This window comes from Myxine glutinosa, chromosome 1 (genome assembly GCF_964187855.1).
Source record: "Myxine glutinosa chromosome 1, kmMyxGlut1.1, whole genome shotgun sequence".
In the NCBI taxonomy this organism is placed as follows: Eukaryota; Metazoa; Chordata; class Myxini; order Myxiniformes; family Myxinidae; genus Myxine; species Myxine glutinosa.
Genome location: NC_136261.1, coordinates 364582815 through 364610357, shown reverse-complemented (window position 1 = coordinate 364610357; position 27543 = coordinate 364582815). Strand labels below are relative to the sequence as shown.

Below are 27543 nucleotides of genomic sequence, written 5' to 3'. Positions count from 1 at the left end.
ATAATTCAAACAATTATTTTGCACAAATGTATTTGTAATATACGTGATATCACATTTTATAAACAATTGAAGTTGAAAACTTCAGTTGGGGAAAAAAAATTCCCTGAAAAAATTCCAAAAAATAAATAAATAAATAAATTGGAATAAATAAATAAAATACCCTTAGGTCATACCGACGGGAGAGATATGTGCATACCAGAAGTTTGGTACGATTTCACAAAAGTTTGAGAAAGTAGTTCAGTGACAACACAAGACAAGACAGGACAACACAGGACAGGACAGACACTGCACAGATATATAGATTATAATATGTATGAAGTAATCATATATAAACAATAAATCATACATAATTAAGAGCAGTACCATTTTCTGGAAATTTTTTGTGTTACATTTTTGATGATAACCCTTCTGAAATTAATCATAGTATCCGAAAGAAATTCTGTGGATATTTTGGTGCTTTTGTCTGGCCTGCAACGGTATTTCCTACAAGTATCGAACAGCACAGGAATCAGGATCCAAGAAAATTCAAATTTCAACCTCGAGTAATGGTAACTACTACATCACATCCTCAATGGCATGATTTTTACTCCACATTTCTACTTCAAAGGGGTTTGTGAGGAGAATGGTAAATTTGTGACTTTCACATAAGTTTTATTAAACTATTTACCTTTTCCAACTTAATCCATGGATTTTCCAAACGCCTCTCTTTCATCCGCATCACTCTCGTAGTTTAATTTCTGAAAACAGAAAGGTTACAATGTAGTTCAGAAGGCTGCAATCACACACTCATTTGAACTTGTAAAAGTTTCTCAAAACGAGCTCAATGCATGAAAATGCTGGCATATTTAGCAAAATATGGAATAAGAGCACCATGCTCAATATTGGTCTTTCACAACGCAATTGCTGAAATTGCAAAGGGACATTTGGACTATCATGCATGTGACATAGCCACACCTAATACATGTAGTGTAAATGATACACAAAGCTCAAGGACACACAAATGTGTAAATATACATTTTTAAACACGAGAATCAAAGGAAGCAGCTGGGTTTGTATCTTCATTTGGCAAAAAAAAACAAAAACATGTTCAGAGTGTTAAAACTTTATCCTGTGGAGAAAGAGCTTACAACCTTGCTGGCTAGTTTGTAGAAAGGAGACTTTTTACGGTGAGAGAAGAAGACATCCTCTTCCTCTCCCTCCATGATGGCACAGCTATCAGCAGACGGGATTTCATTCTCCTTTCCATTTGAGTTTTGCACCAGCCGTGAGTACTTGTATTCCAGCCTGGACAAATTCAGACAGCCATGCTCGTGTGCATTTTCGAAAAATGCTGGGTGCGTGATAGGGGGAAGGGGGGAGGGGGGGGGGGTCATTAAAACTTTGGGAGCAATCTACATATAGGCATATCTATAATAATAAAAAGCAGTGTGTATGTGTGTTTGTGCATTAGTCTCCTCCATAACTCCAAAACCATGAAACCTAGAAGCCCCAAACTTTTCATGCATACAAAGGGAACTCCAAGAGATTGCATGAATGAAAACTGGGTCTTTTTGAAAATAATTTATGCTAACAGGCTTACCTTTGGTCAGCCTGCATTCAGGTCACTCTGCTTGGGGTCTAATTCCACCATTTTGTCATTTTGATATTCTCAACTCATGTATGTCTTGCCGCAGAACAGGTCAGTTTCTGTACAATAAATCTTTATACCTACGAATGGTAATATAGCCGATCCTCGTAACTACGCATCACTGTATTCCTGTATACATCGCAATGCTTATAAACGCCAGTGTCCGTGCCCTTATTGAATTAAATCGAGAATCATCTCTTCAACTGAACCAAATTTCAAAATTTAAACTATGGAATGGACCTCAAAGATTGTCATGGGGATCGCAAGGCTAACCCCCGCTCTCGCAGGGAAAATGGCCATAAAATGCATGTTGTTGTTTGTTGTTGAATGGACCTCAGCAACAGTTCCGACTATTAAAAATGTGGTCATTTGTATAATTCGGACATTGTGGGACACTCCTATCATCTCAACAGTATTGTCAGAGTACTTAAGGTACTTGGTGAGCGCTATCCAAGCAGCTTGGTAATGGAACACCCCTGCTCCCTCCTCATTGTGTCTATTTTATTTACTCCCTACCTTTAAAAAGTAAAAAGTACATATATTGACGAATGAAGCCCCTCCACACAACCACCCCCTCCCCCGCCCCCCACCGTGCCTCGCCTTTGTCATGCTATTATGTTTTCTCCCTTTTGTGTGATCTGCCTTCATTATACAACCCGTCACTTCCACATAAATATAAACATAAAAATTACGTCCATCACCTTGTGTCAGTTCCAAAATGTTGGTTCGAGCTGTGAATTTCAAACTCAACGAGAAACTTTTTATTCAAACTCAAAAAGCATTACAGAGAAACTCAGCCATGATAATTCTTCTTCTTCCAGAGAAACAGCGTGAACATTGGCAACCTACGCTGCCTAGATCGACTTCAAATTCACAAGAAACCATTTATTCAAACTCAGTAAAACATTATGGAGATTCTGTCTTACTCTTCTTCAAACTCTCTCTCTCTCTCCCACCCCACCCCTCCCACAACGTGACTGTGACTTGATATATTTTTGAAGTGAATCAAGACAATTCCCACTTGAATTCCTCTCTTTGTTATATATATATATATATATACAGACTTGGCATTTAATATGGAATTTTTTTTTTTCTTGACTTGGGTTTACTTTCTGAACTCAGTGTATCAATCTGGTGAGTTTATTTTACCCTTCGGTGATGTCTTTGTTGAAAGAACCATGTCACTGATTGTCTTTCGCAGCAAGAAGTCAATAACAGGATTATATCACAAGTGGTGTGACAAAATGTAAGGACAGGTACATTTGACGATTGGCTTCACAATCGGGTATATAAGGGTTGTTGCGTTCTGTAATAGTGGAAAACAACTGCTGCACATCTACAAAAGTTATTGCGGCTTCCTCTGGAGATGGTCCGTCAACTTGACAATGCTGTTTGTCATGGAGTGGTGGCTTTACGAAATTCTGGCATGAAACAGCGTGCTATTGCTCGGCAGTATGGCATCACTCAAGGGCAGGTGTCAAAGATCCTGAAACGAAATGCTCAGAGGGGTGTCCCCACACCAATACCGAGGCCAGGAAGTCCACGCAGAACCACAAGGAGAGATCATCGCCAGCTGCACCGGTTAGTCTGCAATGGCCGTACCAAGTCAGCTAATCGGCTTAGGGCTGAGTGGCAGCAACTGACAAATGTGCCTGTATCCAGAAGGCTAGTCAACCAACGACTGGTTCAAGCAGGCTATCGTGCCAGGCATCCCCTGAGAAAGCCACGCCTGACCAGACAACACAGCCAGCGCCAATTGCAGTGGGCTAGAGAGCACCGTCAATGGCAGCCAGGATACTGGAATCATGTGACCTTCAGTGACGAGTCTAGATTTCTGGTCTATCGTCAAGATGGCCGCGTCTGATTGCGCAGACAAGTGCATGAAGCCCACAACGAAGATTTTATAGTGCCAAGAGTCCAAGCTGGAGGTGGTGGGGTGACCGTTTGGGCTGCTTTTCATGCAGGGGGAAAAACTGACCTGGTTGTTCTGAATGGAAACCTGAACCAGTTCAAGTACAGGGTCATTCTGGAAGAAACATTGCTTCCATTTGCTCGTGCAGCCTTTCGAGGAAACTTTGTCTTCCAAGATGACAATGCACGGCCTCATCGTGCTCGCATGATCCAACACTTTCTTGCTGTCCGTGGTGTAGAGCATATGGAGTGGCCTGCCATGTCCCCGGATATGAATCCGATAGAGAACTTGTGGGCAGAATTAACGCGTCAAATCGACAACTTGGACCAGCAGGCTACCTCTGTGCGTGAATTGCAGCAGACTATTGTCGCTGCATGGCAAGCGATTCCTGTCCAAAACTTGGGCAAATCACGTGAACAGCATGCCTCGACGTGTACGTGCTCTCCTGAATGCTTGTGGGGGTTACACGAAGTACTGAACTGTAATTTTACTGTCCGTAATCCCAGTCATAATTTAGCTTTTGTTTTTGTTGAAAATTTTTTTGGCTAATGTGCAAAATAAAGAGATACTTCTGGAAAACGTACAGAAGTTTAACACAGTACTGTCTGTGAATTGAGTTTGATATCAGTTCACATCACTTTCAAGGATCAATTTATTTGCTTCGAAATGTCAAATGTGGTTTTTGTTTCTTTTAAAGGTCACATTAACAAAATGTCGAATAATTTCAACATAATTCCAATGAACTTTTGGTTCTAAGTCATCTTGAAAAGTAAGTTCACCCCCACAAAAAAAATATTCCATATTAAATGCCAAGTATATATATATATATATATATATATATATATATATATATATATATATATATATATATATATATATATATATATATAGTTGCGTTTATGGGGGGTAGGCAATGAAATACCTTTGGGCCAGGTAGTATTGTATAGGACTATAGGTAGTGTGCTCCGACTGTCGTCGTGAAGAAGAAGAAACCTTCATGTAACTTAAGTCAGCTCTGTGTGTCTGGTAAGAGCGTATTTTTTTCCCCATGGCGAGGGGTGGGGCTATGTTAATTAGGTAGGGTTTAAGGGTAATTAATTCCCTGTATGTAAATGACCTCTGTGATGTTTCCCTTGTTCCTTATGACTACACTCCACACAATACCAGCCATGGACCTATACTAAAAAACACCATAGAAAAGTAACCGGAACCAGGACATTCAACCAACCGCTGGCGCCGCCAGCCGAGTCATCACAACACCAAACCGTCAGGGCCATGAGGCCCCGCCCCGAAAGGTGATGATTGGTCCGGCCGATGGAGCGATGAGATGGACTCTGATTGGAGCATGCGCGAACGTCATCGGATGACGTGCGAGACCGAGGGTAAAAATAACATGTCCCGGCATTTTCCTTCTCTGGCTTCGTGGAAGTGATCGCAGGCGGACACATTGCCATTTTCTCTCTCTTGCGTTGGGACATTCATTGCGGGCAGACGCATCTTTCTCGTGGTCCGAGCGATTGGTGCGAGCGGATGCATCTTTTTCCCTGGTTTGTTCGTGCTGACTTAGTGACGGATGTGTGCGCCTGAGACCTTGGTGCTTTGTGGAGCATGGAACGAGGACAGAGCTCGGGCCTGTTCGCTTGCGTCGGCGTGGTGAACGCGGCTTGGTGGTGAACGCGACCAAGGCATGTTTTTCCCACGCAGGGACACGGGGCCTGTGACGATCCCGGGCAATAAAGGGGACAAGAGCCGAGTACCCGCTAACATTCCAAACACTGCGCATTTATTTTCACATTTATGTATCCCCTTGTGCTGTTTTACGAGTCCGTGTGGGGGCGCTGCATTTACGATTTTAGTATTACCGCACATTTACTTGTCCCTGGCATTATTTTTATTGAATCCTCTATTTGTTGCATTTAAATTCCTTGTCCCGTCTTGTTTAATTGTTGGTGGTTCAGAAAACCCCACTTCGCATCCGTCCATCCAGGTAAGCTTCGCTACCCTCCACTACTCCTCGCACATATTTTTTTTTTTTTGTTTTTTTTTTTTGTATACAAGATCGAGGCTCGTGAAAGAGCGAACATTAATCACACAGAAAGACAAACCGACACATAAAACATATAACATCGGGAGCGGTAGACAAGATGGGGAGAGAGGGGGAAGGACACAAACACAACATTTGAGAGCAGGGACCGAGAGACATCGAGAGATCTGAGAGAGGGCGAGGGCTTTGGGGGGGGGCATGGGAAGGGGGCGGTGGGAGAGGTATAAAACATATGGACACTGCCAGGACTTCCAGGAAAGAAGTTGGAATTTCAAACAAGGTGGATCTGGGGTGAATTAGCGGGGGTAGAAAAGATCAAGGTTTTGGATGGGGGAAGATAAGAGATGGTGGTGAACAGCTGTTTTAAAGACCTGGAGGGAGGAGTGGGATTGAAGGGAGTGAGGGAGTTTGTTCCAGAGGCGGGAGAAAAGAGGAATGAAAGAGTGAAGGTGAGCAGAGAGCCGAGATTTCGGCAGTTTAACCATCAGAGGGTTGCTGGCAGATCTTGTGCGACCTGTAGGAATATTTGGGGGACAGAGCACAGAGAGAGCTGGGGGTGCAAGGCCGGAGAGGAGTCGGTAGAAGACAGAAAGACCACCTACCTGCCTGCGGGGAGTGAGTGAAAGGCCCTCAGAGATAGCTTCATCGCGGGAGATTCCAATAATTCTGAAAGCTTTGGTTTCAACAGCGTGAAGCCGAGCTAGGTGTGAGGCAGGAGCACCGGCCCATAGGGGAGAACAGTATTCCATTGAGCTGCGGATGAAAGCCTTGTATGTGGTGAGGAGCTCAGGTGTGCCAAGGAGATCCGCCAAAGATAAAGAAGATCCGCCAAAGTTGACAATGCCTCGGAGGTAAGCTTGATCGGTCATTCGTCCGAGACCCGTTTTTATCGGCACGGACACGACAACATATACACAGGTATACATATACAGACTTGGCATTTAATATGGAATATTTTTTTTGTGGGGGTGAACTTACTTTTCAAGATGACTTAGAACCAAAAGTTCATTGGAATTATGTTGAAATTATTCTAGATTTTGTTAATGTGACCTTTAAAAGAAACAAAAACCACATTTGACATTTCGAAGCAAATAAATTGATCCTTGAAAGTGATGTAAACTGATATCGAACTCAATTCACAGACAGTACTGTGTTAAACTTCTGTACGTTTTCCATAAGTATCTCTTTATTTTGCACATTAGCCAAAAAAAAATTTCAACAAAAACAAAAGCTAAATTATGATTGGGATTACGGACAGTAAAATTACAGTTCAGTACTTCGTGTAACCCCCACGAGCATTCAGGAGAGCACGTACACGTCAAGGCATGCTGTTCACGAGATTTGCCAAGGTTTGGACAGGAATCGCTTGCCATGCAGTGACAATAGTCTGCTGCAATTCACGCACAGAGGTAGCCTGCTGGTCCAAGTTGTCGATTTGACGCGTTAATTCTGCCCACAAGTTCTCTATCGGATTCATATCCGGGGACATGGCAGGCCACTCCATATGCTCTCCACCACGGTCAGCAAGAAAGTGTTGGATCATGCGAGCACGATGAGGCCGTGCATTGTCATCTTGGAAGACAAAGTTTCCTCGAAAGCCTGCACGAGCAAATGGAAGCAATGTTTCTTCCAGAATGACCCTGTACTTGAACTGGTTCAGGTTTCCATTCAGAACAACCAGGTCAGTTTTGCCCCCTGCATGAAAAGCAGCCCAAACGGTCACCCCACCACCTCCAGCTTGGACTCTTGGCACTATACAATCTTCGTTGTGGGCTTCATGCACTTGTCTGCACACTCGGACACGGCCATCTTGACGATGGACCAGAAATCTAGACTCGTCACTGAAGGTCACATGATTCCAGTGTCCTGGCTGCCATTGACGGTGCTCTCTGGCCCACTGCAATCGGCGCTGGCTGTGTTGTCTGGTCAGGTGTGGCTTTCTCAGTGGACGCCTGGCACGATAGCCTGCTTGAACCAGTCGTTGGTTGACTAGCCTTCTGGATACAGGCACATTTGTCAGTTGCTGCCACTCAGCCCTAAGCCGATTAGCTGACTTGGTACGGCCATTGGAGACTAACCAGTGCAGCTGGCGATCATCTCTCCTTGTGGTTCTGCGTGGACATCCTGGCCTCGGTATTGGAGTAGGGACACCCCTCTGAGCATTTCGTTTCAGGATCTTTGACACCTGACCTTGAGTCATGCCATACTGCCGAGCAATAGCACGCTGTTTCATGCCAGAATTTCATAAAGCCACCACTCCATGACAAACCGCATTGTCAAGTTGACGGACCATCTCCAGAGGAAGCGGCAATAACTTTTGTAGACGTGCAGCAGTTGTTTTCCACTAATACAGAATGCAACAACCCTTATATACCCGATTGTGAAGCCAATCGTCAAATGTACCTGTCCTTACATTTTGTCACGCCACCTGTGATATAATCCTGTTATTGACTTCTTGCTGCGAAAGACACTCAATGACATGGTTCTTTCAACAAAGACATCACCGAAGGGTAAAATAAACTAACCAGATTGATATACTGAGCTCAGAAAGTAAACCCAAGTCAAGAAAAAAAAAAATTCCATATTAAATGCATTTCTCTCGATGTCCCTGCTCTCAAATGTTGTGTTTGTGTCCTTCCCTCTCTCTCCCTATCTTGTCTACCGCTCCCCTTATTTTGTGTTTTGTGTGTCGGTTTGACTTTTTGTGTGATGACTGTTCGCTCTTTCACGAGCCTCGATCTTGTATACAAAAAAACAAACAAAAAAGAATGCTGTATTATATATTTATTTGTAGCGAACGTAAACGAACTTGCGATTTCTTTTCCAGAAGTAGAAGGTAAGCGAGATGAGCAAGCATCCCAGGAAGGTTCCGACCCAAATTCCAACACGCATCCACCAGCTCATGGTTTGGCAATGCTGTTTGATGTCCTCCGGAAGACTCAAGCCTCCGTGACATATGTGCGGCTTCTTCCAGATGTGCTGGATTTTCTACAAGGGCCAAAAACGGTTCTGTTACCACATGACACATGATTACAGGATTAGAAGTAAGACAATGCTCCTTAAATAGTAATGTATGATGACAAATGGTCCACACATACAGTGTGAAGAAGACTGTCAAGCTTTCCAACGATGAAACAACGACTACAAACTGCATTTATAGTTCTAGGAGATAGGATCAATTTCTTATGTTCAGCAATTTGTTTTTACGAGCCTGGACACCACCCCTGCAGGCCTCTTCAATTATTTGGACATCTTCATGAGAGCAGAGCTGGCAGGCTGCTGGTGTCAGCCACAAGAAATGAAATGTACAGCCATCACATGTGCCATCGTGGCATCGCCTGCAAATTACAAAGAAAAAAAAAATGCAAATTACATCACAAAATATTCCAAGATGTAACAAATAGGCTGTTAGATGATGGTTTTTGTAGAGTGTATAAACAAAAACGATAAAATTGGAATCAGCAGATCACAACTCATTTAGATCATTGCTACTTATTAAAGATGATGTGAAAAACGACTTAATCTATCATCTAGATTCCAGATTATCAGCTTCACATTCCACGCTAAATCAACATTGGTTGCCTTTCAAACGACTTTCTATTCACATTGAATAAAATGGAAAAAAACAATTGTACAATTGTTGAAAAAACAGCAATGAGAGCACTTCTCTCTCATTTCACCATAAGTCGAAAGAAAAGGGTTTTTCTTTTTCTTAACACGGCTCTTTTAAACTTTAAAAACATTGTCAGTCACATTTTGCTGGCAATGAGAGGTACTTTCTAAATTGTGGATATTTGATTATTATTACAAGCAAAAGTACCCGACGTTGCCGGGCAACGCAGAGTTGCTTCATGATGGGATTATTAATAGTGGGGAGGAGATAGAGGAGGGGAGGGAGAGGGAAAGGGAGGCGAGGGGGAGAGTAGGGGGAAGGGTGAGGAGTGAAGGAGAGACGAGTGAGGGGGGAATGAGAGAAGAGTGAGGAGGGAAGGAGAGGAGAGTGAGGGGGGAAGGAGAGGAGAGTGAGGAGGAAGGAGAGGAGAGTGAGGGGTGGAGAGGATCATGGGGTGGAGAGGAGTGAGGAGCAGAGGAGAGTGAGGGGCAGAGGAGAGTGAGGGGCAGAGGAGAGTGAGGAGCAGAGGAGAGTGAGGGGCAGAGGAGAGTGAGGGGAAGAGGAGAGTGAGGGGCAGAGGGGAGAGGTTCTTACCCATTTTGTAAACCTCTTTGTGCATCATCTTACTCAAGATGTCCAAATGTCATATAAGTGCATCTATGCCCATGGGTTTCCCACGGGTTCCCCACTAGTTTAATAAATAAAATTAATCAGATGTCAGTCTGTCTGTTCGCATTTTTTTGCAAGGACCGCTTGACCGACAAACACCAAATTTGGCACACAGACCATGTCCAACCCGGTAATTGTCCTCAGGGTATTTCCGTGCACGACCTCAGCCTTTAAAGACCCCAAAGACCCCTCACACCATTGAGACCATTGAAGACCCCGAACATCCTGAAGACACTTTAAAACCCCGAATACTCCAAAGACCCTTTAGACCTGGAAGACTCCGAAAACCCCCAAAGACCCTTTAAGACCCCTTCCCAGACCAGCATCACCTCAACTCACCATTTTAAATAAACCTTCTGCCCCCCGCCTTTCCGGTTATCTTTCCCCCCTCCTTCTCAGCTCTCCACCCATGCCCCGGAGCAACGCCGAGCAACTATACTCGTTAGCGATAAGTTTGTGGAGCGCTCACCAAGTAGCTTAAGCACTCAAGCAAGCACTCCAACAAACCGGTTGATAAGAAACGGCTGGCTTGACAAGTGATTAGCGATTCGTATTTATGGAGATCAGGATTTTGGATGATGACCAATGGTAAGCCTGTTAAATCAAGACCCCAAGCATAGCGACTTGAATGCAGGCTGACCAAAGTCTGTTAGCGTAAATTATTTTCAAAAACACACCCAAAGACCCAGTTCTCATGCATGCAATCCCTTGGAGCTCCCTTAGTATGCATGCAAAGTTTGGGGCTGCTACGTTTCATGGTTTTGGAATTATGGAGGAGACGAAAACACAAACACATAAACACACATACTGCCTTTTATTATAAGATTAGCAAGGACACATGGAACATCCGCTCAATATAAATGTGACTTCAGGTCCTCAACAACCCCCCCATCTCCCCCCCCCCTCATAAAACCCAAGTCATCAACCACTACCCCCCCAACCCCCACCAATCCTAAAGTCCTCAACTTCCACCTCCCAACCCCAACTCCTCAACCACCCCCTCCCAACCCTGAGGCCTCAAAATTCCCTCCCCACTCCAAGCCTCTTCAACCCCCTTCCGTGCCAATTCAACCCCCTCCCATCCCATCCCTCCACCCCCCCCCCTCCCCCAACCAACCAAACACAACTCCTCAATCCATCAAAAACAAAAAAAGTAACAGCATGGCCCCTACATGTCATGGCTCATCATGGTCGCCTGACCAACTCACAATCCCACGTGACATGCAGAAGCCCTATGGAATTGCAACTCTCAAGTGACTATGAGCAGCCTAATTGTGCCAATAAACTACCATGAGCCAATCATCTTCTTCCTAATGAATGATATATACACATCGGTAAAAGCAATTAATGATGGATATTTTCTTTCGAAATGTTGTGAGATTCCCAGAACTCCTTGGACAAAGACCTTTATAATAACATGGGCTTTATGGTCCCTGGTCAAATCGTTCAAGAGAAAATAGTCGGGAATTACAGCTAGGACCGCAGAATTTCCATGGTAAAATCTCTTGCTCGAGAGAATGCCACAGTTATTTGGGCAATGTATAATACAACAGACTGCTGCCTCTGATCATTCAAAAAATAAAACAACTCCGGTTTGAAGCAAAAGAATACCCACGGCTCATGTGCATAAATAATACATCGTAGTCTTATAGCTTGGATATATTTCAATTGCACTGCCCCCATTGGCTGACACTAGAGGCCTGACGCATAAGGACGGCCTTCACAAGGCCTGTGACGCTTATTGGCTCCAACCTTTCGATATTTGATGATCTTTTTAACAGTCGCTTTGGTTATTTTACACTGAAGGGACAACTTATCGTGAGGCCATGGAAATTGTGAATATGACAGCATCAAAGAGGTCTTTGGCTTCGCATAGCACCATCATGGCAGCTGTACAATTTTTTTTCAGATTACAATTGTGGGTGGAGTCAGACCCACTGTCCAACCAATTGGTGGAAAGGAGCATTACACATGGATTGACAAACAAGCATATTATTATTATATAGATTGTTCGTAAAAGATGGTTTTACGACAGACGATTCTTGGTAACAAAAGTATCCTTTGCTGTTTTTCATACCAAGGCAATGATGCAAACTCATTGATGTGTACATTTGAGGTACTTTTGTGCATGTGCAAACAGAATGAATGAACACTAGTGTCGATCTGCATTGACAGACAAGTAGAGCAATGGATAAAAACAACAGGGCATCGATCGAGATAAGCTAACCGCTGTGGGAAGTGAGGTGAAGCTGATGTTTCGGGCATCAACCCTTCGTTGGAGCAAAAGAGCACATTCAACGTTTTGGGATTGGGCAAGATTATCCTGCTTGTTACTTGGCTAATGGCAACATTTTCTTCATCAAATGCTTGTGAACATTAATCTTTGCACAATTCGATCACAGTCACACCTTTTTTCTCCCTCTCTCTCAAATTCCCATACAACCTAAATTGACTTTGCACATCTAAAATATACTTTTACGCCTATTTTCAGATTTACTCTGAATCTCAAGTTCTGACAGTTCTAATAAAAGAAGCCGACATACCTTGGTGCTATAAACTCTCCATCAATTGGTCTGTCAGGAGCACAACGTAGGCGGATTGTCGTCTTGCGGCCATTTTGACATGATGGCGTTGCATCAGAAGAGCTTAAGGGTGGAAGTGAGAGATAACCTCAGCAAACAGAATCAAATAAATCAGGTTGTAATTTTTCAGATTTCTTAGCGCACAGAGTCCTATCTAACCCTTCTAATAATCTAATGGGAAGTCCACTGGCTGGTTTATTGAGTCGCTTTGCAAGTGCATTGCTAAACATTATTACCTCCATGACATAAGGTGGATAGAGGTTATGTTTTCACCCCTGTCTGTGTTTGTTTGTTTGTCTGTCTGTTTGTTTGTGAATAGGATATCTAAAAAAGTTGTCGATGGATTCGGACAAAGTTTGGTGGAGAGGTTAGGTATGTGACAAGGACGAATTGATTATATTTTGGTGAACATCCGGATCTGGATTTGGCTAGTAGACATTTTAAAGCGATTCTTCACCATTTGGAGAGAGAACAAAACTAGAGCAATGCGACGGTGTCACCAATATGCCTCCGCATGGTCCCACAACGGGTAGATGCCCTGTTCGCTGTCCTAAAAATAAACAAGTTTGATTTAAATCCCTTCAGCTGTTTTCAAGTATCACATTTTCACCATAGTACGGCAGATAGGTGAAATATTTGGGAGAATTGTGACTTTGATGATACAAGCACGAGAGTTGGCACACAGTTAGAGTATGCCCGAAGGAAGATACATTTGGCTATAGGGCCATCACAGATTTGTCCTTTTTTGTCCTAATGTGCACAGAGGGAGCTGCAGATTGAGGAAATGTTGAGTTGGATCTTGGAGATGGCGTGAAGCTAGAAGGTATGAAAACATTTTGCTACCTCGGAGACATGCTGAATGGAGAAGGTGGATCAGACTCGGCAACGGTTGCTCGAGTGAGACGTGCATGGAAGAAGTTTCGGGAACTGAGTGGCGTGCTGATGAGGAGGGGAGTGTCGTTGAAGCTGAAGGGAAAGGTGTATGCTGCATGTGTGAGAAGTGTTATGATTTATGGGAGCGAGACATGGGTAATGAACGTAGAGCAGCAAAGAAGGCTGGAAAGGGTGGAAATGCTAATGGTTCGGTGGATGTGCGGAGTATCGTTGAGAGAGAGGAAGACAAATGATGAATTGCGAAAGATGATGGGAATAGAGCCTGTGATTGATGCTGTGAAGAGGAACAGGTTGAGATGGTTTGGTCATGTGTTGAGGAAGGATGAAAGTGACTGGGTGAGAAGAGTGATGGAAATGAATGTAGAAGGAAGTACAGGACGGTGAAGACCGAGAAAGACTTGGCTGAAGGAGGTGGAAGAAGAAATGCGGGCAAGGGGGTTCACAAGGAGAGATGCAGAAAATAGGGCAAGATGGAGAAGATTGCCATGGGGCCCGCAAGGCTAACCCCCGCTCTAGCAGGGAAAATTGCCTTAAAATGTCTGTTGTTGTATTTGTTTGTTAAACAATGTTTGACCCAATACCAAGCTAATGTGGTCAAACCTCTTAAGTCTCTCACCATTTTTCAAAGCCTGGGAATGTTTGTGTCTGATGCACACTCCAACTTCCATAATATAATAACATATAATAACCATCCTTTTATACCACGAGGAGCATAGGGCTGCTGAGGCAGTTTCATTGGCTAAGGAGTGCAATCCTGGATGGGTCGCCACTCCAACGCAGCAAACTCCGACTCGCCTTCAATAAGGAGCTATGTCTTTTTGATACTACAATGTTGGACAGTCCCTAGAGAAAAAGATGAGTCTTAACACTGTTTTTACTGAAAAGGACAAGGTCCGTCCTTTACCCTCCATTTTTCGACACAAGCACTCTGTAGCATGTGGACTTCTCTCCCATCAAGGCTGAAAAGTTACAAGTCAATCTTTACACCACCTCAAACTTCTCCAGGTCCTTCTCTCATGGCATCCTGTCTGTACACCTCACCGCGAAGCAGCGACCGAGACATGGAGAAAGGGAGAGAGACTCCCGGTAAAAAGAACACTACGAGCACACATAGAAACCGGCACCTGAAGGAGGTCGGTACAAGCATGAACCTGTTTGCTCTCACCCAGATGAACCTGTTTGCTCTCACCCAGATGAACCTGTTTGCTCTCACCCAGATGAACCTGTTTGCTCTCACCCAGATGAACCTGTTTGCTCTCACCCAGATGAACCTGTTTGCTCTCACCCAGATGAACCTGTTTGCTCTCACCCAGATGAACCTGTTTGCTCTCACCCAGATGAACCTGCCACCCAGTGCTTGCAGTGGATGCCCGCAGCATCACACCACCATGGTAGGCCTAGAGACGGTCGGCCAACCTTTGACGACACACGCTGTACGCGCTCAGACAAAACATTGCACTTTTGTCTCATCACAACTACAGACCAGTCTTCTCCCCATCAAAGCAAAGTGATGTAATCACCGTTTAAGAACCTAGGCATTATTTATCATCTGTTTGGTTTCCACCCCAGCTATTCTATCAACAAAAGGTTGCTTATATTAATCCAACAATGGATACATACAAAAATCTCAAACTCTCAAGCTTTTGATACTGTCTATCAACATTCTTATTTTCCATACTGTCAGCTATAATGGGATTATAGGACTCCTCCTTCAATGATGAGTGGAAATAATGGGTTTGGTCTTGAAATAATAGGTTGCTCGCATTCTGTCTCAAGTGCTCCCTCTTAAATCCCAAAAGGCCACGTTTTAGGACTGACCTTGTTTTTGAACTACATCAATGACCTCTCCATAGATAATCCATCAAAATCCTTTTTCAAATGACTCCAACCTGTGTAGAGCAGTATAAACACTTCTGAGACGCAGATTTCTGAAGCATCCACCTTTGCAGATATGGAAAAGGAAGTTGTTCGTTAACATTTCCAAGCTGGCCTCCAAAGCCGGTCGCCAACTGGACATCCTCCGTCGTGCGAAGAACAGCTGTTCACCACCATCTCTTATCTTCCCCCATCCAAAACCTTGATCTTTTCTACCGCCACTAATTCACCCCAGATCCACTTTTTTGAAATTCCAACTTCTTTCCTGGAAGTCCTTGCAGTGTCCATATGTTTTATACCTCTCCCACCTCCCCCCAAGCCCTCTCCCTCCCACAGATCTCTCAATATCCCTGCTCTCAAATGTTGTGTTTGTGTCCTTCCCCCTCTCTCCCCATCTTGTCTACCGCTCCCCTTATTATATGTTTTATGTGTCGGTTTGACTTTTTGTGTGATTAACGTTAGCTCTTTCACGAGCCTCGATCTTGTATACAAAAAAAAGAAGAAAAAAAAAGAAGCTACCTGGAACACGTCTTTCAACGCAGGACAGTACCATGGTCTCACACTGTCCCCATCCCCACAACTGCTCTCTTATTATGGTGACCTCCTCTCCTTTATATAACTCGTCAACTCAAGCGTGACGTCCGTCTCCCTTTTCACGTATGACCTCCCTTCAGTCAGTACACCTGCTACACTCGTTGTTTAGTTTTAGATTTTCTAGATTTCTAGACAAATCTAGATTTCAGAACATCAACAAAAATTCACATTTTAGAAATTTATTCCTCCGCCGACGAAGTCACCGGAGCCATTATGTTTTCAGGTTGTCCGTCCGGCTGTCCATCTGTCCGTTTGTGATAGGTTTTCGTTCCTGCAATAACTTGAGAATGGCTAAAGGGATCTTAGTCAAACTTGGCACACGTATGTATAATGAGGTAAAGATGAAATGCTTAGATTTTGGGGTAACGAGGTCAAAGGGCAAAGGTCAGAGGTCATGTTAGGTAAAACTACTGATACCACGATAACTTGTAAACCAGTGATGGGATTCTGACCAAATTCGGTACACTTATGTAGAATGATGTAAAGATGAGCCGATTAGATTTTGGGGTCAAGAGGTTAAAGGTCATAGTCTGTAATAGGTCTATAACTTGAGAACGGCTAAAGTGATGCAATTCAAACTTGGTACAGGTATGTATAATGTTGTAAAGACTAACTTATTAGATTTTGGGGGCAAAGGTCAAAGGTCAAATCTGTAATAGGTCAAACTATAGAACGGCTGAAGTGATCTAATTCAAACTTGGTACAGGTATGTATAAAAAAAAAACACCTTTAGAGGCCATTTTTCCCCGCAAGCGGGGGTTGGCCTTTTTCGGGGACCGTGGTTGTTGTTGTTTTTTTGGTCCCCTTTTTGAAGCAATGTTTTACGGCCGGATGCCCTTCCTGCCGCCAACCCTTTTTGTCACCTTTTTACGACAAACAGGGAATTACCAGTGAACTGGTACTCAATTTGCCGACCTCGGAAGGATGACAGGCTGAGTCAACCCCCCTGGCGTTAATTCAGCGATCGACCGGGATTCGAACCCAGGATCCTAGGATCCTAAGCTGGCACCCTAGCCGCTAGCCCAACACCAGGTACAGGTATGTATAATGTTACGAATTTGGTAGAGCAATATGTAGAGCAGAGTAGATCTGAGTAGGTAACATGCTTGGAGATGTCGCGATAGGGAATCTACCTGTAACAAGTCATGTGTAGGCATTTGTCGGGTTAAGATGTATGATTGTGAATCTACCAGGAGATTCGTGTGTTAGTTATTGTAGGGAATAATCAGTAGAGCCCTTGTATGTCTCACCTGGTAGTCAAACCTTTGTCCATTATGGCACTGCAGACCACATCAACACGAGTTAGGACCTTTAGTACAACACTAAATGATGCCTTCCCCCCGACATGACTTAGGAAGAAATCAGGCTGGAACACCGCCACAATTGGCCGCCACCATTTACACCTCGGAGAGGCCTACCCACCTCGCATAGCACGTGCTATAACATAAGGACCACGGAGTAGGGGAGGAGAGTTGGAGTGATGCATTGGGCGTGCATGGGCGAGTCGGTGGAGGCTCTGATTGGCAGAGCAGTGCCCCAATGCTGACATCATCGGCGAGAGATAGTAACGTGGGCCGGACGCCATTTTCGAGCAGTGAGCACCGGACGCCTTTGCTGACAGTTGGATCGAGAGTTCATGTGCGCATTTCAAGCAGTTCAGTTGAGCAGGAGATGAGATCAGGGCCCCGACCTGAGTTGGAGTTGAGTGTGCAGAGTTGAGTTGCGCAGAGTTGAGTAGCGCAGTTGAGTGGAGAGTTCGCTGGAGTGCACGCAGTTTGTTCAGAGCAGTTGCTTCTGGCAGTGGTTTGAGAGATGCAGAAAAGTGACTCGCTATTGCAGCTCTTTTGCGTCTTGCACAGCCGAGTTGGGCTGAGTTGTAGCCCAAGTGGAGCGGTGCTGGTGCTTTTGGAGCTTGGTGCACGGACCTCATTGGCGGCGAGAGGATCGGAGCTTGGAGCGGGACCTCGGGTGCAGCGGCGAGGGTGTTGGCTCGGGCCTAGCGAAGCGTGCGAGGCGGACGGAGGATTCGTCCAGGCCGGGAAGAAGACGACGAGACAGATAAGCCCGAGCTCCGCGTACACTGTACACGACGTGACGTGTTCTTTTCTTTAATTAATCTCCCTCGTATCGTGTTTGATATCTGTTGTGTGTGGGATCCCAATTTAGGCTTCTTATTAGAGTTATTATCGTGCTTTTCCTGTCCTTGCTTTTATTTGAATAAATCGTTGTATTATTTTCCTTTCCCATTCAAACCTGTGCCGCTTGAGTTAATTTCCTCTCACAGGACCGGAGCTACGCCGGCGTGCTGCAGTTAAGTGCTTTCGCCGCAGCCTCCATTTCCCTTCTTCCTCCCGCGCGGCCATAGCCGAATCCGTGTTTGGATAGTTGCCTCCGAATAAGACCGTTTAGGCTATCCGCAACTCTGATGTTAATTGGAGTTGCGTGACAATAATATTTTAAATATTAAGTGATTAGATTTTGGGGTCAAAGGTCAAATCTGTAATCGGTCTATAACTTGAGAATGGCTGAAATGATCTAATTCAAACTTGGTACAGGTATGTATAATATTATAACGATTAACTGATTAGATTGTGGGATCAAGACTTCAAAGGTTAAAGGTCAAAGTTTATAATAGGTCTATAACTTGAGAATAGCTAAAGGGATCTAATTCAAACTTGGTACAGATATGTATAATGATGTAAAGATTAACTGATTAGATTTTGGGGGTCCTGAGGTTAAAAACCAAAGGTCAGAGGTCATGCCAGGTAAAAATTTGAGAACTTGTGAACAGCTGAAGGGATTTAAATTAAAACTTGGTACAGGTATGTATAATGATGTAAACATGAACTGATAAAATTTTGGGGTCAATAGGTCAAAGGTCAGAGGTCATGTCAGGTAAAAATGTGCTAACTTGGGCACAGCTGAATGAATTTAAATCAAACTTTATACGAGTATTATAATGATGTAATAATGTGTGAGGAGGCATAATCAGTCGACGTCGTGACGTCGAAGAGTGCCGTTCTAGTCTATGTATTATTTCACCTAACTAGACAGCCATTTATCGTTAGCAGAGTACAATAAATTCTGCACAGAAACCACATTGAAATTAATAACAAAATTATTCAGAAATAATAATCAAGAAACCTTCAAGTTTATTCATGCATTTCACCAATCACTCAAAAACACACCTCAGAAAACTTGCTCACCGGTAGAAATGGATGATGTCTGGAATGTGAGGAAAGGAAGATGAAGAGAAAAGCTCTGATGAAGCAGCCATACCTTTTCCTAAGGTGTCGTTGGTTGAAACACCTGAAGATGTAAAATGCAATGATTAGTAAAAAGCTTCAACATCCCGCAAACATTACAAGCTGTCATCTTATCACAACTGCCCATTGATCACATTACTTTTGATGCTTTTTGACAGTAACTATCAATGCATCAAATTAATGAAAATAATAGAATAAAGGATTATGGTAGTCTTGCTGATGAAGGCTAGTGTTGAGCTGTGTTGGAGGACATGTCCCTTCTTTTCTATACTTTGCCACATGGCACATACCATATAAAGGGGCTTTTTCTCTGCCCCTGGCATTTTCCCCAAGAATTACTACCGGAGACGAAATTTTTCTATGTCCAACTTTTTGGGGATAGCCCCTATCAGCCAAGCAAAAATAAGACAGCGGATCCTGAAAGACCCTGATATTTTTTATGACATGGACAAACTTTGGTACATCATGCACGATGAAGGTTGTGATCAAGTTTCATTGAAATTGTGTGCGTAGTTTCGGAGACGAGAACAAATACCTATTTTGGGGGGGTCAACCCCATTTCCCCCATGAACCCCCTTAATGTGCTCAGATTTTGATGTGGTCAATACACCTTCATTAGGCAATACACCTTCGTTAGGCATCAGATATGAAGCATGTAGCCAAGTTTCATCAAAATTGTGTGTGTAGTTTCAGAGAACAGAGCAAATTTTGGTTTCAAGCTTTTGGGTCTCACTATCTGCCATGATCTTTCTTGGGAAAACCACATGTCCAAGCTGGCCTCCAAAGCCAGTCGCCGACTGGGCATCCTCCGTCGTGCGAAGTCCTTCCTCGGCACACCTGAGCTCCTCACCACATACAAGGCTTTCATCCGCAGCTCAATGGAATACTGTTCTCCCCTATGGGCTGGTGCTCCTGCCTCACACCTGGCTCGGCTTCACGCTGTTGAATCCAAAGCTTTCAAAATCATTGGAATCTCCCACGATGAAGCTATCTCTGAGGGCCTTTCACTCACTCACCGCAGGCAGGTAGGTGGTCTTTCTGTCTTCTACCGACTCCTCTCCGGCCTTGCTCCCCCAGCTCTCTCTGTGCTCTGTCCCCCAAATATTCCTACAGGTCGCACAAGATCTGCCAGCAACCCTCTGATGGTTAAACTGCCGAAATCTCGGCTCTCTGCTCACCTTCACTCTTTCATTCCTCTTTTCTCCCGCCTCTGGAACAAACTCCCACACTCACTTCAATCCCACTCCTCCCTCCAGGTCTTTAAAACAGCTGTTCACCACCATCTCTTATCTTCCCCCATCCAAAACCTTGATCTTTTCTACCCCCACTAATTCACCCCAGATCCACCTTGTTTGAAATTCCAACTTCTTTCCTGGAAGTCCTGGCAGTGTCCATATGTTTATACCTCTCCCACCCCCCCCGCCCTTCACATGCCCCCCCCCCAAAGCCCTCTCCCTCCCACAGATCTCTCGATGTCTCCATGTCTCTCGGTCCCTGCTCTCAAATGTTGTGTTTGTGTCCTTCCCCCTCTCTCCCCATCTTGTCTACCGCTCCCGATGTTATTTGTTTTATGTGTCTGTTTCTCTTTCTGTGTGATTAATGTTCGCTCTTTCACGAGCCTCGATCTTGTATACCAAAAAATATATATATATATATATATATTTGGGGGGAGGAGAGGCGGTCAAAAATCCCACGAAGAGCCCCACAAGGAGCGCAGATTTTGATGCTGTCAATATTACACCTTCGTTGGCCATAAGCTTCATATCTGATGCCTAAGTTTCATCAAAATCGTGTGTGTAGTTTTGGAGAAGAGAGCAAATACCGATTTTGGGGGGTCACCCTCCCCCCTCCCCCACACCGTAGACAGACCCACTTAATGAGAGCAGGTTTTTGTGCAGTCAATATACCTTTGTTGAGCATCAGATATGAAGCTTATGGCCAAGTTTCATCAAAAGAATGTGTGTAGTTTCAGAGAAGAGAGCAAGTACCTATTTGGGGGGAGGGGCGGGTAAACTCCTCCCTCCCCTGTAAACCCCCTCAATGTGCTCAGATTTTAATGCAGTCAATACTCCTTCGTTAAGCATCAGACATGAAGCTTGTAGCCAAGTTTCATCAAAAGTAGTTTTGTAGTTTCGGAGAAGAGAGCAAATACCTATTTTGGGGGGTAACCCCCCCCCCCCAGGAGACCTCTTATTGAGCGCAGATTTTGATGCTGTCATATTTTTTTTGCACTGCAGTCACTGGGGGGGGGGGGGGTAAACAGATTTTGAATTTGTTTCGCAAGCCATTAATTTGACGTATTGGCCGATGTATATTCCAAGTTTCAGGTAGTTTCAACGTATTGCCTTTAAGATTTGAGATGAGCGCCAACACAACTTGGGCGGTTGGACGGACAGACTATATTGTTTGGTGTCTTTTTTTTCTGTAAATCAGTGGATAAACATTTCTACATTAAAAAAATGTATGTCTGTCAGCCACTTCCGTGTCTGTTTATCTGCGCAGTCTCTATCACAGTTGTTTCATCAACTCCATATAGACTTTTTATTGTTTATTTTTTTACATCTATGACATCACATGCGATAAATATAAGCTACATATTCCTGATGGGCATTTTGACCAAAAACGTTCAAGACAACATTACCGATCAAGCATTGCGCAAAAGTTACCAACAAGCCAATCGGCCAAGATGATGGATTGGGATGACAACGTGACACTGTGTGAATCCGAAAGGACGACGTTGGAGCGACAGATGAGACCTCGTGAGATGCTTTCAGAGCCAGAGTCTGTCGACAGCAAAGTGATGTTGTCTACACATGATGCAAGTTCGTTGCCCTATAAAAAAAATTCGCAATAACTACCTTTGTTTTCATTGAGAGCATTTCTCTCAAAATGCATGAAGATGAACAAAATCAGACGATGGGCTTGTGGCAACTTGATACACAAATGGCGATGGATTTAAAAAAAAGTAATGCTTGAATCAGTGTTGTCGTAGAGTCCATCTTGTCCAACTGCAAGTCCGAGCTGTCTGAGTCCAAGTCCAAGTCCTGCGCTCTGAGTACGAGTCCGATTACTTGGCACTCCTAGTTCAAGTCCGAGTCCTGACTTTCCCTCCCCCCCCCCCCCCCAACCCCCCCTGTGCTTGGGTCCTGCCTCTGGATTCTAACAGACTCGTATGCCAAATTTGGTGGATGCAGAGATATCCGTTAATTTCTTACAAATTCATTTCTAACCTCCGAACCCGAACATGCCACACTTGTGCAGGCAAACTTATTGTGCTGTGCACTTATTGGTACGAACATCTCGGCTACTTTATTTCATTTATTTTACATCGTAGAAGTTCATGCGACCACTCATTCCTCTCTGCAACATCCCTTCTACACACACCGTGGTGACATTAAAATTTGATTTTGACATCGGGAAACTTTCCCCCAAATCATTCACAACGTTCAATACAAACAAATGCTAAAAATTACAATTCCGATGTTTCATCGCATCGCCAATCACATCTTAACATCAACGTCGGTCTGTAGTTCCCCTTTTATTAATGCAACTAAAAGATAAAGTGGTAGATTAACATATTTAAGAACGTTATCGACTAGTATAGACCTTGTGAGACCTTGTAATTACCTCCGCCACCAAAGGTGGATGGAGGTTATGTTTTCACCCCTGTCTGTCCGTTTGTGAACAAAATATCTCAAAAAGTTGTGGACGGATTCGGACTAAATTTGGCAGAGAGGTGGAGTATGTGACAAAGGACGAAATGAATAGATTTTGTGAAGATCCGGATTCGGATCCGGCTACTAGAATTTTTAAAGCGATTCTTCACCATTGGGAGATTGGGCCAAAAACGATACATAGCAGGATATCTCAAAAAGTTATGCACGGATTTGGACGAAACTTTGTGGACCGGTTTTGTGTGTGTGACAAGGAAGAATCGATTCGATTTTGGTGAAGATCTGAATATGGATTCGGATATGAGACTTATTTTAATTTATAAGTGATTCTTCACCATTGAGAGATAGGACCAAAAACGATACATAGCGGGATATCTCAAAAAGGTATGGACGGATTTGGACGAATCTTGGTGGACAGGCTGTGTGTGTGACAAGAAAGAATCGATTCAATTTTGGTGAAGATCTGGATCCGGATCCAGCTAGTAGAATTTTAAAGTGATTCTTCACCATTGAGTTATATGGCCAACCAGGCGGACGTATTTTCTCTACTGAGTGTCGTTCTAGTTAAAAACAGTTAACATAGAAATTAAACATATAGGAGTTAAATCCATGTCTTAACTACATGTGTATATGTCAGATTCAACATTAAATATTAAAGTTGAATGCGTGATTAAAGGAGAAATTACTTTGCATTTCATCTAAAGAACACGTCTTTAAAAGTGCTTTCTAATCAACAAACGTAACATTTTGGGTAATATGACAGATGTCACACTTATACATTAACCATTAGTACCATAAAAAGATCAAATAACACCTTAATAAAGACTTTAAAATAAAATAATTAAAACTAAAATCGAAACGAGTGCTCCGTTACTACATAAACCTTTCATACATCACACAAATTACATACTTAATGCAAATATGTATGTGAACATTTTATATATTTTTAAAATGCGGACATAATTACTTTATAACATGTTAAGTTCAACCACTCAGTGGGTTCAAATAAAGACGTTAAGAGTTCGACGTAAATGTGCAAAAAATGCAGTGAACCTTGCACAGACAAATCTAACTCCGGTTTTCCAGATCCAATTTTGAAAAATGTGTTCAAAATATAAACTAATATTGCAACAAACATTTTAGGTTACGTTTTGTCGAGGAAATTGATTCCAACCTTACAGGATTCAGTAGCTTATTTTAGCCAGAAATTGTTTGGAACTGAGCTTTTCTGCTCCTTATTTGCGCTCAATTAATTATTTTTCCCCGATTTGACATGCCTACCATGAACCATGTTCTGTAGTCACAACAATTCCCTGCACACCACGGTATGATTTGTTTAAAAAAAATGAAAAAAATAATGCATAACCCTAACCGTAACTCCCAAATTTTTGCTCTAATCCCTCCAGGTTTGGTCAGATATGACATTCCGACCATTTTCTGAACTCACAGCAATCCCCCTCACACCGTGATATGCCTTTTTCTGAACAAAAAAACAATCAAATGAAAAACCTTAATCGTGTTTTTTTTGGTTCTTAACCTTAATCAACCGAACCTTGGAGAAAAAAAAAAAAAAAACTATTTCCATGGGTTTATGAAAATATAGAAGCTATGAAAATCACATGACCAATGAAAATTGATCCAAACCAGAAGGCCATTTTCAATCAAAGTTTTAAAAGTGCATTCATGATTTTCAAAAGCAATTAGCAAATCCCATCAATCCTAAGTGAGATGAAATTGCAGCATGTATACCAACCTGTTGCCCACAGATGCTAAAGTTGATTGAATGAAAGTACTTTTTGCCCCATGGAGTAAAGTGGGGGCCTATTAGTTTGGTATGGAGGCCAGCGAGCTCAACATAGTTGAAGTTGAAGTGTTCATGGGCATAGGAGCAGTCATTGAAGCAAGTCGAATGGTCCTGAAACACATTTCAAAATCAAACATGACCACCTTTCACAAATGTGTGCTTAAAGCAGTGAGTTATTTGGTGGTGGTGGTTCGTATTCAGCCTATGGCTGCATCATTTTTTCTGGGAGCGCAGCTGTGCCGCTGATCCAATGCCCCACATTACCAGTCAGCAGGTACTCTAACTCATTTGGAGAGCTGGGAAGGATGACAGGCTGAGTCAACCCACCTGGCGTTAAGACAGGAGCTTGAATTCAGGACCCAAAGATCGCAAGCCAGCCACCTTAACCGTTAAGTCAACACAAGGCTATCGTGAGTGGTTTGTAAGCACCAAAGGTCCAAATCGATGATTCTATGTTTTTCTCCTCCAAGGATTTCAATAGAAATGCCGAATGAGCAAACATCAAAGAACAATGTCTTGAATGCCCAACATGAGTGAAACTCAGCACAACTTGCAGTTTGCACAAACCCCATAAAGCTCACAAAACCAACAGTTCCCAGGCATCAGATCAACCAGGGCAAGCACTCGGTGGCAACATACAAATAAATACCCAGCCCAATGAACCCTACACCACCCCTCCCTTCACAAGAGCCTGCAGGAACCTCTAGATTATCTCAATTATTCGTTTAATCAATTCTATTTTTACCCTTTTGCTTTTATGATTGAGGTGATCATTGCATTAACACTTCAACCAAAAACAATTAACCTTACTCAAGACTCCTGTTACACATTCCAAGGCACTGACCTGCTGCCCTTCAAAGGTCAACTTGAGGCATCATGTAAGGTACCCCATCCAAAAACAAGGAAACTCGATGAGACCTTATTTTTTGACCAACTGTCTTTTTGAGCTCCAGAATTTGTCTCAAGTCTCCATCTTTGTATGTTAGTTTGCACTGTTGGCCCATTTATTTATTCCGGTATGACATGGCAGTAAGACAAACACAATTTACCCTGCTGGACATAAAAACGGTTATTTTTTTTGCTCATTCTCTTTTCCTTCCTACCCGTTTCCTTGCAATACTCCAATTTCCTTCGTGTCCACAAAATCCTCTTCTCGATAGGAATAAAAAAAAGTTAACAAGTACAGCTGCATTCAAAGTACACCTCCCCCATGCCAAATAAATAAATAACATCCTCCAGCGCACAGCATTGCTGCTGTGCAGCACATAGACGGTATTAGGAGGGAGAGGTGTACAATAATTGATTACTTATGTAATTAAAATAAATAATAATTGTAAAATAATTAATTTCTTAATCAAATGGCTAATAACATACCTAAACCATCAGTGTTTCATCCAAACCTCTAACCTTTTGAAAATTAAATAATTTTTAATAAATAAATAAATGATTAATCAATAAATAATTAATCGATTAATCAATAAATAAATAAAAACCTTTATATTCAAATCACTTGGGCACTGTCATGTCCAAATATCAGCTTCCTAGCTCAAAAGGTGCCTGAGATATTGCCCAGATGAGAAAGAAAATAAATAAGTGATTAATAATAAAAAATAAATAAATAATAATTATAAAAATTATTTAATTATGTATCAATTGGTTGATGGCATACCTAAACCAGCACCGTTTCATCCGAATCTGTAACTAAAAACAAAAATAAATTCAAGAATTAATCGATGAATTGATTAATCAATAAATCAAAAATACCCTTTAGAGCCAAATAACCTTGTCATTGTCGTGTCCAAATATGAAGCTTCCTAGCTCAAAATAAAACAATTAAGTACTTAATAAATCGATAATAATTAAGTAATTAAATAAATAAATAATCAAAAAAGAAAAAATCCTGTTTTTTCCAAAGCACGTTATTGTGCCCAAATATCGCCGGGCAGAGATATCGCCGGACAAACAACAAAAAACAAAGAACCAAACAAACGATGAATTGATTAATCAATAAATTAAATTAATCAATAAATAAATTAATTAAAATATTAATTAAATGATTAATCAATAAACAAGAAAGAAAACAAAGAGAAATGGAGTGAAAACTGAGTACTACCTTTCAGTGCGTGTCATCGTCGGGCCCCCTTTGGTGCCCGTCGATGACATCATGCAGCACCTGAAGATGGAATAGGAAAGGAGAGGTGTACAATAAACGAATGGTACTTAGAGTCAGAGCTATCTTCCTCACTCATTTGTATGTTCTGGGCTGATATGATGGCCTAAGCCCTAAAGGTACGTACACTCACTTCTAAGCCAGCTGTCTAGCCAGGGTTCAAATACCGACCCAGCTATACATTGTCATCCGGGTGTTTCACAGGCAGGATGATTCATCAATGTGTGTGCGCCATCCCTCAAATTGACGTGAAACGGTTGTCTCGTCAACTGACATTCGTTGGAGGACGTTAAAGATCCTGCAGTATCCTTCATGATCAGTAGTCGATCTATCGCCAACACCATGCACACCACCAAATTTCTGCCCCAACCAGCAGAGGACATTGCATCAGTGGTACAACCATGTCTTCAGCCAATGATGCTACCCCACAGCCTTGTGCTGCATACGAACAAAGAGGAATTGGTAAGTTCTGGTAGTTTGTCATCTTTAAGTGATCTGAGCATCTCAAACTGATACCCACATGTGCTACAAACATTCCTCTGCTACGGCGGAGCTTCATTGTCCTCTTCAAATGATAACGTTGTCTGTATCTAGCACAAATATTGAGTGACTGCAGTGCAAACCCATAGGGGGTTGCCGCTTTTTGCAAAGCCAAGATCACATCGTGCAATTATCCACTAAGCAGCAGTATGGCTTTTCCATTTGTATTTTGCTGTGGACTCTTTACAGGGTCCAAATATCATGGAGGAGCTATCGTAAAACATAGAAAAATCAACAGAGATGGTTTCTTCCATTTGTATGCATAGCAAGCACAGATGT

At 42.8% G+C, this 27543-nt stretch overlaps 1 protein-coding gene across 1 annotated transcript in view; it reads right to left on the bottom strand.

Annotated features, from left to right (window-relative positions):
• The window catches only part of LOC137414560 (endosome/lysosome-associated apoptosis and autophagy regulator family member 2-like), a 155734-nt gene that overhangs the window by 8067 nt on the left and 120124 nt on the right, over nucleotides 1-27543 (bottom strand). Inside the window, exons 15-22 of the mRNA XM_078770035.1 lie at nucleotides 24504-24665; nucleotides 21743-21908; nucleotides 19017-19119; nucleotides 12409-12510; nucleotides 8795-8921; nucleotides 8393-8571; nucleotides 1131-1284; nucleotides 668-737 (exon numbers count right to left, since the gene is read on the bottom strand). Coding sequence (XP_078626161.1) covers nucleotides 678-737; nucleotides 1131-1284; nucleotides 8393-8571; nucleotides 8795-8921; nucleotides 12409-12510; nucleotides 19017-19119; nucleotides 21743-21908; nucleotides 24504-24665 — 1053 coding nt within the window. The 3' untranslated portion in view covers nucleotides 668-677. The remainder of the gene's footprint in view (nucleotides 1-667; nucleotides 738-1130; nucleotides 1285-8392; nucleotides 8572-8794; nucleotides 8922-12408; nucleotides 12511-19016; nucleotides 19120-21742; nucleotides 21909-24503; nucleotides 24666-27543) is intronic.